This window comes from Dasypus novemcinctus, chromosome 17 (genome assembly GCF_030445035.2).
Source record: "Dasypus novemcinctus isolate mDasNov1 chromosome 17, mDasNov1.1.hap2, whole genome shotgun sequence".
Classification (NCBI taxonomy): Eukaryota; Metazoa; Chordata; class Mammalia; order Cingulata; family Dasypodidae; genus Dasypus; species Dasypus novemcinctus.
In genome coordinates, this window is record NC_080689.1 from 67789548 (window position 1) to 67803964 (window position 14417).

The following is a 14417-nucleotide window of genomic DNA, read 5'->3' on the forward strand; positions in this document are numbered from 1 at the left end:
ATATAGGGGTCCTTGGTTTGGATCCTGATGCCTCCTAAAGAAGACAATGAGCTGACAGGCAGGCACAGCAAGCTGACACAACAAGAGACAAGAAGAAAAGAACATAATGAGAGATGCAACAAAGCAGGGAGCAGAGGTGGCTCAAGCGATTAGGCACCTCCCTCCCACATCAGAGGTCCTGAGAGCCGGGGCCTCCTAAAGAAACAAGGGAGAGTAGGTGTTGCAACTCTGCTGAGGCTCAGGGCCCAGCGGGTGCATAGACAATCCAGAGATTCAGTCTCCTGAGCATACACCAACCCATTGTGACTACAGCAATGGAAGAAATTATATCATTGATGTGGAGTCTGGCCACGGAAGTTGCTGAAGGCAGGGAGAGGGAAAAAGAGGTGATGTGGGGACATTTTCAGGACTTGGAGTTGTCCTGAATGATATCGCAGGGACAGATGCTGGACATTATATATCCTGCCATAACCCACTGAATGAACTGGGAGAGAATGTAAACCACAATGTAAACTATAATCCATGCTGTGTGGCAATGCTACAAAATGTACTCATCAAATGCAATGAATATACCACACTAATGAAAGAAGTTGTTGATGGAGGAGGAGGGGGTGTGTGGGGAGTGGGTATATGGGAACTTCTTATATTTTTTCATGTAACATTTTGTGTGATCGATGTATCTTTTTAAAGAAAAGAAAAAAGAAACAAGGAAGATGAACAGACATAGCAAGTGAAAAACAACAAGGGGGTGGGGGGCAATAAATCTTTTAAAAAATATACACAGTTTGAACACTTCTCAAAAAAAAAAGAATAGGGAATGAGTGAAGCATTACAAGGATACATCACATTTTCTTCACAAAGAAGGAAGTAAAAAGTCTGGTTATTATTAAACTCGGCAGGGTTTCGTGCTTTTCTATAGAAACTCTATGCCTATTCTAAGGTGCTTGCTTACAAGTACAGTTTGCTTTGCTCACGCTGCTGTTCATGCTACAAGGGCTTCTGGGAACCGCTGGGGCACTAATGGCCTCAGCAGTGCCTTGGGAAGGGAGGCCTTCAGAGTGCTCGATAACGACTGCCAGCTGCTTTGCTGGTGGCTGAGACTAGGCTACCACCCCCAGCTTCTGCAGATAAAGGGAGCCCTCCTCAGCCTTCCTGAGAAACCTACCCTGAGGAAGGGAAATGGCAGCGGATTCCCTTGCTGAACACACACACCCGAGGGCTCTCCTGGCGACTTACTGGGGCTTCTACATAGCAGCCCAAGAAGCCCAGGTTAGAACAATCTGCCATGAAGAATTACTCGATATTCTTTGGGGAAATCTAGCTGAAATTTACTTTGGCATAAGGGGAAATGTGTTGGCTTACAGAACTGGAAAGCCCAGGAGTCGGGCTTCAGATGTGGCTTGACCTGCGCATTTAAACAGTGTTGTAAGGATCCAGTTCCTTCCCGCCCCTTGGCTCTACTCTCCATGTTGGCTTCACTCTATAGAGCCGGCTGAAAATTCTGGCTCGACATCTTTTCAGGCTTCAATTCAGCAGAAAAGAGAGCAACTGTTTCCTGAGGCTCCTGCACATGTCTGGGATTTATTCTAAACTCATTAGGCTCATTCATCCATCCCAAACCAATTGTAGCCAGAGAGATGGATGTGGACTAATTGACCCAACCTAAGCCAACCACTGTGGCTAAGAGGGGTTGTGAGTGATGGGCTGATGACTGGAGGAACGGAGAGAGAGAAGGAGAGGTGGTTTCTCAAAGAATGTTCCAGGCACCACAATCAGAAGGTGAGAAATGGACGCTGGACAGGGGAAGCAACAAACAACCTCAACACACAAAAATGTCTACAGAGAGGGAGTTCTTCCAGCTAGTAGGGAAGGCAGATCAAAAGATTTTATAACGGTGGTGGCATCTAAGATGAGCCTCAAGGGGTGGTGAGGCAAGAGAAAGGAAAGAAGCGTTCCTTAATTTCTTTCACTATTGACTGTTGCTCCTCTAAAGTGTAAGCTCCCCAGGAAGGGACAGTGCCTGCCTTGTCCACTGCTTTATCCCCAGTGCTTGGCACACCGTAGGTGCTCGAGAAACTTCGGCTGACGTAAATGAACAAAGGGGACTGCTAAAGGAAAAGTACTTGACTGGGATGAGCTGACCTGTTGGACCAAAACAGTCCACTGCGGTACGGAACCTTTTCTTTTTTCAAGGAGGCACCAGGGATTGAACACGGGACCTCATACGTGGGAAGCAGGCACTCAACCGCTGAGCTACATCCACTCCCAACAGTTCATTTCAAATGTAAGTGGTATGTATCTTTTTGTTTCGTTTTTAGCAACCAACCCTTATTTTTTCTTTCAAGTGAAATCTTACCTGGAATATGTGAAGTCAGCTCAGAACTGCTGTGATGGTAGCAGGTGCTGGAGCCCTGTGCCTTGTCCTCCCCGCTGGTTTTCAGCCGTCCCCGGCTGCTTTTGGGGGAACTCAGGCTTGAAAATCCCCGCCCTGAGACCCAGGCAAGAGGTGGGGGAATGGCAGAAGTCTGGAAAGGAGGTTGAGCTCACATTCTGCCACAGGAGTTTGCATTCATTATGGATGAAGATTTTGGAAATTTATGTTTTAGAAAGCATAATTTGGCGGACTCTTCACAAATCAGCCAGAGGAGGTTGTAAAGAAAGCCAGCTGTGGGAGGAGGAACAAGAGCCAACATATCTGTGGATTTGCTTTTTTTTTTTTTAAGATTTCTCTTATTTATTTATCTCTCTCCAACCCTTTGTTGTTTGCACTTGCTGTGTCTGTTCATCTTCTTTTCTTTCTTTAGGAGTCACAGGGAACCAAACCTGGGGCCTCAGAAGTGGGAGGGAGGCGCCTCATCACTTAAGCCACCTCTGTTCCCTGCTTTGTTGTGTCTCTCATTACGTTTTCCTCCCATCCCTTGTTCTTGTTGTGTCATCTTGTTATGTCAGCTTGCCACACCTGCCCATCACACCAGCTCACTGTCCTGCCCATTCTCTTTAGGAGGTACTGGGAACCTCTGCTCCCTGCTTTGTTGTATCTCTCATTATGTTTTTCTTCTTGTGTCTCTCATTGTGTCAGACTGTTGTGTCGGCTTGCCATGTCTACCTTCGCGCCAGCTCACTGTCTTCTTTAGAAGGCCCTGTGAACCAAACCATGAACCTCCTGTGTGGTAGGCAGGAGCCCAATTGCTTAAGCCACATCTACTTCCCTGCGGCATTTTATTATTATCTCTTGAGGTTATTTAAACCTATGGTATTTTTATGGTGGAAATGCTATATAATGGCGACATCTTTTCCCAACTCTGTGTTCAGTGTCACATTGGGAGCTTGAAATTGGCCATGGTGGGAGTATTTACACATAGAAATGGGTGAACACTGCAGATCAGGGCTTGTGTTTTGTTTGTTTGTTTTTCCTTTCTGGAAAGCCAAGTGGTAAACATTTACCAGCCCGCCACTGGTTTTGTGCATAGACTTCCTCCTTTGCTTGTGTTTATAGCTCTCTCTACCTGTGAAGTAGATACTAGGGGAGTGGGTTGTTCGTCTCCCAGTATCCAAATCCTCTTCCCATTTCTGCTCAGCACCTCACTGTGAACAGTATTCCTCTGTGGAAGGTTGCGAGGGGCACTCCTTCCCCTTTTAATAAATTAGGCTAGGGGTAGGCCCTCAGTCTAAGCTGACCAACTGGCATGTTCCCAACAGGACTTTGAATCTTGAGGGATTGAGGAAAAGACTAGAGAGAATTCGTGACTGTGTTAGTTTAACCAAAGGGCTGCCAATGCGAAGTACCAGAAATGGGCTGGCTTTTATAAAGGGGATTTATCTGAGGTAAAAGCTTACAGTCCCAAGGCTGTGAAATGTCAAATCAAATGTCAGAGGTACTTTCTCACCAAAGTCAGCTGCTGTTGATCCTGTTGTCCGGCCATGTGGCGAAGCGAGATGGCTGCGGACCTGTGCCGAGGCCTCTGCCTTCCCCTCCAGAAGCTTCCGTCTCCCAGGGCCCAGCTGTGGGCCACCAGGCCTAGGGGCTTGACTCCATCTGGGCTGCTTCTCTCAGTCTCTCGGAGCTTCTCTGCCTTTCTGCAGCTGTCCTCTCTCCAGTGGCTGGGTGGCAGCGCTTCCTTGGCCTCTGTGTGTCTCTCTCTGCATCTCCATTTTTATCAGACCCGGCAAGAGGGCAGAGACTCGGCCTGAATCCCACCTCACCAACATAATCCAGTCAAAAGGGCCTCACACCCACAGGAATGGATTAGTTCAAAAACAGTCTTTCTCTCTTGGGGAGTCATAAAGGAACTTCAAGCCGTCGCAGCGACATGCGCACCAGCCTGCAGCTCGTGAGGAGCTGATGGTCAGCAGGAGCGTCGGCAGCAGCACGTATGGTCTTGGCGTAACCTCAGCCTTATGTTCCTGTTGCTTCATCCGGGGAAAGTACAGGTGGGCCTGGACCATTTTTTAGTGTTATAAAGTAAAACAACAACAACAATAACACTCAAAGAATGATAGAGAAATATCAAAAGGACACAGAAGCCATCTTAAAGGAACACCTGCTGACCAAATCTGAGATAAATTTGAGTTTCAAAACAAGTAATGATAGTAATGGATTACAATCCACTGATTGAAAGAGGAATCCACACTGATCTAAATAAACACATATGTGTAACCGATCATAAATTAATGTTTTAGCCCACTACATTGTATTTTAGGCGCACACTCACCCTCTGATATATTGCAATATAGCCTTGATGTATATTAAACCTTTTAAAATAGCCAGAAGCAAATATATGAACTGTAACCCAAGTGCCTTGTTTCTTTGATGCTGATGCTATGTTTTAGGAAACTACATAACCTTTACCTTGGAACAAAACAACTTGTAACTGGCCCCCGCTTGTATGCCCTTATCTTATTTTGCAACCCTAAAGTCGACAGACTCCTTACATAACCGTCATTATTTACTAATGAAATAATATGAATCAGTCCAGAACTAACTGAGCCAGTTCTAATCAGAGTTATCCTGCCTAATAAGCACAATCGCCTAAACCTTAATCTTCAAGTAAACTAAGCATGTCATCAATGTGTGCATACTCGGATTCTAAACTATCTCTAACCCATCACGTCAAACCACCCACTTATCATGCTCAAAACATCACTCTCTGGTAATGTAACATACGAGCCATCAGGGTACCCACCTGCCATGTTCTCCACAATAGCATTGTTGTCTTCCCCTCAGTTGTCACAATCCCACCTCCCTTTTTGTTCAGTCCCGTAAAAACCCTAAGCACGTCCAACTCTGGAGAAAGATTTGAGGATTATCATCCTGCCTTCACAGGACTAGCCTTTGCTGAGTAACCTCTCAAAATCCTGATGTCACTTCTCAAAATCCTGATGAGAAGAAACTGATGTTTCTTCTCAAAATCCTGATGTCACTTAATTGACTCTCTGGTGCACATAAGGCAGGTCTCACTGTATGTAAATAATAAAGAAAAGAAAGCACTTCTTCACAGTAGAATCACAACAAATACATGTAGATGGGATGAAGGAAATAGAAAAACCACCATTTGGTGATGACTACAGTGGAGTTGATTGGTGCAGGATTCATCAAGGGATAGTAAGCCTGGAGGGTGGAGGTCTGCTAAGGAACAGGATATTAGGGTAGTTTTGGGGTATTTCCCCAGAATGTAGTTATTAATGACAAAGCAAGAATGGTGACCTCGTAGTGGAGAAAGCTGGCAGGCTGACCACCTTGACCATGTGGTCAAGGCTAACATCTTCAGTGGTGGGATGTGTTGACATCATGTGCCTCCTGATGTGATGCACTGAGAAGGACATGGCGTAATTTTTTGTGGTATTCCTGCCAAGAATTTATGATGCTAGAAATGAGGAAACACCAGGGACATTCTACAGAAGCAAAGGTTTGTACTCTAAAATGATCAAGGGAAAGAATGAGGCTATGTATCACATTAAAGCTGATTAAAGAGACATGACAAATAAATGTAATGTATGGTCCTGAATTGGATTTTGGATCAGAAAGAAAAAGGAAACATTGTTCATTGTTCAGACAGTTGGAAAAATTTGAATGGGGTCTGTGGATTGGATGGTAGTGTATCAATGTTAAATTTCCTGATTGGGAAGGTTGCATGAAGGTTATAGGAGAGTACACCTGTTTGGGGGAAATACCCAGTGAAATATGTAGGGGAGACACTGCATCATGTCTACAACTTGTTCTTACATTGATTGGAGAAAGAGTAGAGAGAGTAAGAGAAGGAATTAATACGGTAAATGTTAACAACTGGGGAATCTGAGCTAAAGAAACAAGAATTATTGTGCCTTTTCTGTAAGCTTGAGTTATTTCAAAATAAATCATATTTTAAAAATTAAGACTAAGAACTCTTTCAGAAGGACAAAGTTCTTCCTCAACCTACAACCATGTTCAAATCTCTCCCAATGTAAACAAAGCCAAACTAAAAACAAAACAAAATAACAAAGCCAGTGTCCACTGACTAGTCTCCACTTCCTTCCTGCTGGGCATCAGGATGTGGAGGAAACACTGCTGAGCCTGGTGTCAGGAAGCCTCTGTTTGACGCTGGCTCTATCCTTTCCTCTGTGACTTTGGTCAAATTGTTTAACATCTCTGAGCCTCAGTGTTTTTGTCTATAAAATAGGAACAACAGGGTCTCCCTGACAGAGCTGCTGTGAGGGTTGAGAGAGAAGGGATATAGAAGCAGGTTATAAACGATGACATGTTCTATAAATACTAACTGCAGGTGGTCCTTCATTTGAACTCCTGTTGGTACAGGGGTGTTGCCTTCACACCCTGCTATGATGCATCCTTTTCTACCGCTCAGCCTACCTTCTACAGGATTGTACACAGCTGGTCCTAGCCTCCACCTGCTGATTCTCCAGTCCTTGTGCGTTTCTCCTGCCTCTCTTGATCCTCTTCTTAACACTGCCTAGACCCTCTGTCTGTCTGTCCAGGACAGGTGCTCTCTCGGTTCTGTTCCCAGTTCTTCCCCTCCATCTACCTCTCTTTCTGGAGCGTCTCATCCATTCCCATCCCTTGGAAGCTCCGCTGACCAAGAAAGGGTCACACCTTCAGCTATGGCTTCTCAGTTTTCCATCCTACCTCTGTCTCCACGTGGGTATTCCACAGGCACTTTAAATTCATCTTGGGCAAAACTAAGCTATTCCCCTCTTACTTGCTTCTCTTCCCATGTTCTCATCCTTATTTAAAACTCTACCTTCCTTCCAAATACTTGGACTAGAAACCTTTATTTATCATTAATAATGATAATATTGCCATCATTATTCACTTACTGAGCCTACACCAAGCGCCAGGAAATACCCTAGGCATGTTACATAGTTAATAAAGCCTGGACCTGGGATTTTGATATTAGGCTTGTTGGACTGCAAAATCCATTCTTTTAATTTTAATCTCTTATTGCTATATCATATTGGCCTCTTCCTGAACCCCATGTATGATTGCTCATCAATTCCTGTTAATTTTATCACTGAAATGTCACTTGAATCAGTTCCTTACTTATTTTGTTCACTGCTGCTACCTCGTTCACTCATCTCATACATGTTGAGATCTTTGTATGTAAGTGTTGCTTTTCTTAATTATAAATATGATACACAATGGCCGTAAGAAAATTCATTACAGATCTTGATAGTGATAGCTTCTCCAACCCCCAACCTCTAAAGATAATCACCAGTAATGTATAAAGTATACATTCCTCAAATTTATACAGATGCGACTAACATATTATGGTTACTTAAATGGGAGAACATAATTTCAAAACTCACTTTTCTTATGTCATTTATGACCACATATAGGTCTACCTTCTTTTTAATTAGGTAAAACATACATGTTTTATACAAAATTCAAAAGTCACAAAACGGTATGTTATGAAAACTAAGTTTCCCTCCACGCATGTGCCCAGTCACCCTTCTGCAACTGTGGTCACTAAGTATTTGGGTAGCATTCCGGGGCCGCGATTTTTCTAATAGTTGCATAAGTTCCCATTGCATAGATACAATTGTATAGATACTCAGTAGAGGGGCACTTAGGTTATTTTAAATACTATTACCCAATGGGATCTAAATTTCATGTCAGTTCTTACCAACTACTTATCACTGAACTTTTGGTAGCTCCGTGAAGTTCCAAATTGTATCGATGTATCATAATTCATTTGCTGATTTCCCTACTGATAAGCGTTTAAGCTTAAATACCCTTGTGCCCCGCTTCTGGGGTCTGTGCTGTTAAGCAGTTCTGCCATTTTCCCGGCAATGTAGTCCTTACGAATTCCTCCACCGAGCAGTGACCTCCTCAAGGGCAGCGGGAAGTGTTCATGTTCACCTTTATATTCTCACAGCCTGGCCGCATACCCGGGTAGAAGTACTCGTTCGCTAAGCTTGAGTGTAGTAATAATTGAATCGCCCGCGGGAGAGGGAGCGAGGGACCGGAACTTCGGTTGGAAAGCCGGTTGTTTCTCGGGAGGATTTTCGCTGGGAGGCGTGCCTGCCCCGCACAAGTATGGCTGCCACGCGCCGGAAGTAACCTGTTCTTTTGCGGGAGTCAGCTCTTCCGCGGGGCGGAAAAGGAATGTCTGCGTTGGACCCGACCCTTTCCAGTCCCCTTTCCTCGCAGGACCCCATGAGTAAGCTGTGGCGGCGCGGGAGCACCCCTGGTGTTATGGAGACCCCTGAACCGGGTAAGCGTGAGGCGACCAAGCAGCTTAGGCGTGCGCAGAAAGGAGTCCCCTTTTCGGTCCTGGGAGCCTCCAGGGTACACCCGCACAGACGGGGGAAGGAGAAAGAGGATGTTGTTATGGTAACAGCGAGTACGGCGGGAGGGGTGGGGCCCTCCAAGGTGTTAGGCTCTTCAGGGCTTCCCCCGCCCCTCCTCCGCCCAGGCTGAACAGTGGGTAACAGCCCCCCTTCTGCAGGGGAAGCTCTGGAGTTGAGTCTGGCGGGTGCCCACGGCCACGGAGCGCACAAGAAAAAGCACAAGAAGCACAAGAAGAAACACAAGAAGAAACACCATCAGGAAGAGGAAGCCGGACCCACACAGCCGTCTCCTGCCAAGCCCCAGCTCAAACTCAAAATCAAGTTGGGCGGGCAGGTCCTGGGCACCAAGAGGTGAGGCCATGAGGGTCAAGGTTTTACTTGGGGAACTTTAGAAGCAAGGAGACACAAGGAGAGACTGACTGGGTATTCTGGGAGACAGAATGAACTGTGACCCTAGGGCCCAGGTTAAGGGAGCAGGAACCCAAGAGGGTGTAAGGAAGGGTGGATGTAGCCAGTGGGCAAGAGAGTCTGAGGAGACACTTCCTCAGCTTACATAGTGGTGTTACTTCTTTGCAGTGTTCCTACCTTCACTGTAATCCCGGAGGGGCCTCGCTCACCCTCTCCCCTTATGGTTGTGGATAATGAAGAGGAACCTATGGAAGGAGTGCCACTCGAGCAGTACCGTGCCTGGCTGGGTGAGGAGGATCTGGAAGTAGGAGAATTGGGTCCCCCAGGCTGGTTAAAAGGAAGGGAGTTGGTTCTGAGGGGAGTGATAACTTTTGAGTATCCCAGAATTAACATGGCCAAATGAGGATGCCTTGTCTGAACAAGTTGACCTTATCTTTCCAACTTTCTTTCCAGATGAAGACAGTAATCTGTCTCCCTCCCCACTTCGGGAATTAACAGGGAGTTTGGGGGGTCAAGAGGAAGAGGAGGAACAGAGATGGTTGGATGCCCTGGAGAAGGGAGAGCTGGATGACAATGGAGACCTCAAGAAGGAGATTAATGAACGACTGCTCACTGCTCGACAGGTAAATCAGTTCGTTCTTACATTGAGAACTTCACACGTCCCAAGCACTTTGCTAGGTGGTGAGGATATCGGTGGAAAAGACATAAGGTTTCTCTCCTCATAGAATTAGGATTCTAGTGGGGGAGAGGAGGAAGTAAGTAGGTAAGTAATTTTGAGAAGCTGTAAGGTCTGTGATGGGAAAAAAAATAGGGTGAGGAAATAGAAAGTGGCAGAAAAGAGTAACATTAGATAAGGTGGTCCGGGAAGGCCTTGCTGAAGAGAGAACATTGTAAATACCAGAGGAATATTTCAAAAAGAGAGACTAGCAGGTACAAAGACCTTGAGAGTGAAACAGACTTAGCAGAGCCAAGGAGAAGAAAAAGAGTAGCTGAGCCATTGAAAGGTTTTATGCAGAGAAGTGCTATAATGTGATTTATATTTAAACAGATTACTTTGGCCTCTACATGGAGACTGAATCTTAGTGGGGGTAGGATAAAGAAGCAGGGAAAGCACGAAGAAGGCTGTTGAAGTAGTCAGGTGAGACATGGTGGGAGCTTGAACCAAGATAAAAGTCATGGAAATGGAGAAAACCAGGTGGATTCTGGATATATTTTGGAAGTAGACACTTGCATGTGGGGGGGGGGATAAGGTAAGCAAAGGTAATCCTGTGTTTTTGACTTTTGCAATTACCCAATTAATGTCATTTATTAAAATACAAAACAAAAACTCTGGAGACGTTGCATTACAATCCAGAGGTATGCAGGGCAGGCAGGTAACAGCACTGATGCTTCTCTTGAGAGACAAGGACTCTAAAGCTGAATGGCAGGAAACCTGGGAGGAGGCAGTGTTGGGGTGCCTGAAGAGGGTGCTCATTATACCCCTTCTCCCAAGGCCTGTGCTCCTCCAGACCCAGACTTCCCCCATTCGGGCAGTCCTCTCCTCTCCATCCTCCTTCACTTCCTGACACTAACCCTTGCCCTTCTCCTCTCCTCAGAAAGCTCTGCTCCAGAAGGCACGGAGTCAGCCCTCACCGATAATGCCGCTGCCTGTGGCTGGGGGCTGCCCGGCCCCAGCCCTCACCGAGGAGATGCTGTTGAAGCGCGAGGAGCGGGCACGCAAGCGGCGGCTGCAGGCGGCGCGGCGGGCGGAGGAGCACAAGAACCAGACAATTGAGCGTCTCACCAAGACTGCGGCGCCCAGCGGGCGGGGAGGCCGGGGGGCCGCGCGAGGGGAGCGGCGAGGCGGGCGGGCCGCGGCGCCGGCCCCCATGGTGCGCTACAGCAGCGGGGCCCAGGGCTCCACCCTGTCCTTCCCGCCCGGGGTCCCAGCTCCCGCACCCGTGTCCCCGCGGCCAACCCCACCGGGCCCTCCCCCACGCTGCTCTGTCCCCGGCTGCCCCCACCCGCGCCGCTATGCCTGCTCCCGTACAGGTCAGGCGCTCTGCAGCTTGCAGTGCTACCGCATCAACCTGCAGATGCGGCTGGGGGGGCCCGAGGGCCCCGGGTCCCCCCTTTTGGCTACTTAAGGCCCAAGCCTAACCCAGACTCCGCGCCCTCTTCCCTGCCCCCTGGTTTCGTGTATCCCCTTCTCCCCAGTCTATTAAATTTCGTCCGATGCTTCGGCTTGTACAGAATCGGGGGAATGGGACGTGGGCAGAGCAGTCCCCCATACACCTTGCCCCCACGGGAGCTTGCGCCAAGGCCTTGGGCCTGCCGGTGCCCAGCGAGCCTCGGCCAGAAGCGTGGTTCCCGCCTCTGTCGCTGGGATCACCAAGCGTGGTAGGGCTTTTGACGTCATCCCGAAAATGTGCCCAAGCCAGCCAGCGGAGACCTTGCCCTTCTGCGTGGTCGTTCATTGGCTGAAAAAAAAAAAACTAAGCAGTTCTCTCGCCCGCTATTGGCTATTGGCCCTGTCAGTCAGGGCCGTGGGTCGAGCCTTCCCCCATTCTTTGTCTGAGCAAGCTCTTGTCTGGGCGAGTGGCAGAGGCGCTGCTGTCGATTGGTCACCGGGAGAAACCCCTGGTCTGTTCCTATTGGTCCGCCCACCGGAGGGCGAGGCTGTTGGTCACCGGGAAAAACCCCAGGTCTGTTCCTATTGGCCTGCCCATCGGAGGGTGAGGCTGATTGGTAGGCCAGAGCAAGCCAGTTCTGGTTGGCAGTGGTCTCCCCGGATGGAAGCTCCCGCCGCGGAGTGATGGTGGCGGCAGCAAAGATGGGCCGGGCAGAGGCCATGGCGGTGGCGGCAGAGGTTGCAGGGGCAGGGCGGCTGGCGGTAGAGGTGGCTACGGCCTCCAAGGGGCTGTAGGAGGAGGCATGGCTCGGGCCAGCAGCACGAACGGCAGCGAGGAGGCCTGGGGAGCGCTTCGGGCGCCGCAACAGCAGGTATCCCAACAGCTCCAAAACCCGATCGCGACAGCCATTTATTTTTCTTTCCCCTTTGCTTGTCCCTTCCTTTTTGGGGGGTTGGGGGAGAAACTCACAGTGCCAAAGGATGGTGAGTTTCCTAAACAGGCCCTTTCCACTCTTTGTCTAAACTTTGAAACATAGATGCAGTTGGCTTAGCCTGCAGCCTCGTAGACCCCATCCCATGGCCGCAGTGGAAGCTTGCAGTGGCTCTCTAGTGACCAGAGGCATAGGGAGGCCCCCACTGTCTTGCAACAGTTATTTGTGATGTTTTTCTATGTGCCTATTGTCACAACAGAGTGCAGCAGCGTCTTCTCTTGAGGGAGCAATTTGGAGACGAGCTGGAACCCAGACTCGCACCCTGGATGCCATCCTTTATCATCCACAGCAATCCCATCTGGTTGGGAGCACTGCTCTGGGTCTCATACTGCCCCTCCTCTTCTCTCCCTAGGGAGCCTGAGACCTAAGGGGTGGAAAGATCCAACCGGGGGTGGGGGTGGAGGGATGGACCTGGGGGATGAGGAAAGTGTTTTAGCTTTGGAAGTGACCTTAAACTCCTTACCCATTGTCTGAGTCCCTGAGATAGCTCAGACTGTCTTCTTCCAAAAACTCTCTTAACAGAGAGCACCCTGGGGAGCCATCCTTGAGTGTGAGAGAAGTCTTGTACACGCAGGACTGAAATCTGCCTCTTTACATCCTTATTGCTTGTTCTCTAGACTGATTCCATTCATTCCAAACCCTCTTCCACATTTACAGCCTTTCAGCACTCCTCAGCCTTTTCCCCCAACAACCCCCACGCCCACCCCCACAGGTCTTTCCAAGCTGAACTTAGTTGACAGGGTGGAATCCTGTCTCTGCATGCAGGAGGTGGCGGGTGCACAGTGCCTTGGGCTTGGAACCTCCCTTGGTCCTAAGTGCCTCCTTGCCCCCAGCTTCGAGAGCTGTGCCCAGGAGTGAACAACCAACCCTACCTCTGTGAGAGTGGTCACTGCTGTGGGGAGACTGGCTGCTGCACCTACTACTACGAGCTCTGGTGTGAGTCCATGAGGGGGCTTCTCTTGGGTCCCTCTGCCCACTCCCTTGGACCACAGAATGCCAGCCTTCAAGGACCCTTCTCTGCCTGGAAGGTGTCTGAGACACACCCTGCTCACCTTCTGCAGGGTTCTGGCTGCTCTGGACTGTCCTCATCCTCTTTAGCTGCTGTTGTGCCTTCCGCCACCGACGAGCTAAACTCCGGCTACAGCAACAGCAGCGGCAGCGTGAGATCAACTTGTTGGCCTACCACGGGGCATGCCACGGGGCTGGCTCTGTTCCTACTGGTTCACTGCTTGACCTTCGTGAGTGACTTGAGGCTCTGGGCCCAGGACCACTGGCCCCTCCCATACCAGAACCCCAGATTACTCCACATTTCCATTTGCAGACACTCAAAGCACCCTTTCCCCTAATAGGAAAGAGACCACCACCCTAACCCTGGTGGCCTCCAACCAACGATGCCATTCTCTCCTCTGCAGGCCTCCTCAGCACCTTCAAACCCCCAGCCTATGAGGATGTGGTCCAACGCCCGGGCACGCCACCACCTCCTTACACCATGGCCCCAGGCTGCCCCTTGCCTGCTTCCAGCGAATGTGAACGCACCTGCTGCTCCTCTGCATCTAGCTGCCCTGCCCACTGCGAGGGAACAGATGCGGCCAGCAGCATGAACTCCCCCCACCAGAGTGCCCCCCCTCACCAGGAAGGGGAGCCTGGAGCAGGTGTGAGCCCTGCCCCCACACCACCCTCCTGCCGCCATCGCCGCCTGACTGGTGACTCAGGCATTGAGCTCTGCCCCTGTCCTGATTCCAGGGAGCATGAGCCAGTCAAGGAGGCAAGGGCTGGTGCCACACCTCCAGATTTGGAGGCCCACTCCCCTTGTGCACTGGCCCCAGATCCTGTATCCCAGGTCTCTTTGGGGCTGGCTTCCAGTGAATGGCATGTCCCATAAGTAGTTTAGGGAGGACAGGTAGCTTCCTTGCCCACCAGACAGCCCTGATCCCAACTCATTCTCCTTGGCCCTTTCCTGCCCTCCTACAATCTGCCTGATGGGACTGGAGCCTTGAGGAGAGGGGTGAGGTTTGGGGACTGTGCTAGCTCTATGCCCCGAGACATACACAGGAGCCTTTAATCTCATTAAAGAGATGTGAACCAGCCGCTTGTGAATTTGGGTGGACTACAGCTCAACTCTCTGC

At 49.2% G+C, this 14417-nt stretch overlaps 2 protein-coding genes across 3 annotated transcripts; both read left to right on the top strand.

The window, feature by feature from the left end:
* Positions 1 to 8553: 8553 nt before the first annotated feature.
* On the top strand, positions 8554 to 11409 carry INO80B (INO80 complex subunit B). Its single transcript, XM_004464356.5, has 5 exons — positions 8554 to 8705; positions 8940 to 9132; positions 9358 to 9476; positions 9643 to 9812; positions 10785 to 11409. The coding sequence occupies exons 1-5, from the start codon at positions 8597 to 8599 to the stop codon at positions 11313 to 11315; spliced, it is 1122 nt and encodes a 373-aa protein (XP_004464413.1). The 5' UTR covers positions 8554 to 8596; the 3' UTR covers positions 11316 to 11409.
* A 487-nt stretch (positions 11410 to 11896) lies between these two features.
* WBP1 (WW domain binding protein 1) lies at positions 11897 to 14378 on the top strand. 2 transcript variants are annotated; one of them, XM_004464357.5, is made up of 5 exons: positions 11897 to 12171; positions 12491 to 12592; positions 13125 to 13227; positions 13353 to 13529; positions 13704 to 14378. In XM_004464357.5, exons 1-5 carry the CDS (start codon positions 12103 to 12105, stop codon positions 14171 to 14173), a joined length of 921 nt encoding a protein of 306 aa, XP_004464414.1. In that variant the 5' UTR covers positions 11897 to 12102; the 3' UTR covers positions 14174 to 14378. The 2 variants fall into 2 exon arrangements, with proteins under 2 accessions (XP_004464414.1, XP_004464415.1); XM_004464358.5 differs by lacking the exon at positions 12491 to 12592 and having other exon boundaries at positions 11901 to 12171.
* Positions 14379 to 14417: the final 39 nt, after the last annotated feature.

Excerpts from the sequence above, each read along its gene's own strand:
- INO80B (XM_004464356.5), top strand. The coding sequence starts at position 8,597 with ATGTCTGCGTTGGACCCGACCCTTTCCAGTCCCCTTTCCTCGCAGGAC. Across the intron at positions 9,133-9,357 it reads CAGGTCCTGGGCACCAAGAG|TGTTCCTACCTTCACTGTAA; the intron begins GTGAGGCCATGA and ends ACTTCTTTGCAG. Across the intron at positions 9,813-10,784 it reads GACTGCTCACTGCTCGACAG|AAAGCTCTGCTCCAGAAGGC; the intron begins GTAAATCAGTTC and ends TCCTCTCCTCAG.
- WBP1 (XM_004464357.5), top strand. The coding sequence starts at position 12,103 with ATGGCTCGGGCCAGCAGCACGAACGGCAGCGAGGAGGCCTGGGGAGCG. Across the intron at positions 13,228-13,352 it reads CTACTACTACGAGCTCTGGT|GGTTCTGGCTGCTCTGGACT; the intron begins GTGAGTCCATGA and ends CACCTTCTGCAG. Across the intron at positions 13,530-13,703 it reads TGGTTCACTGCTTGACCTTC|GCCTCCTCAGCACCTTCAAA; the intron begins GTGAGTGACTTG and ends TCTCCTCTGCAG.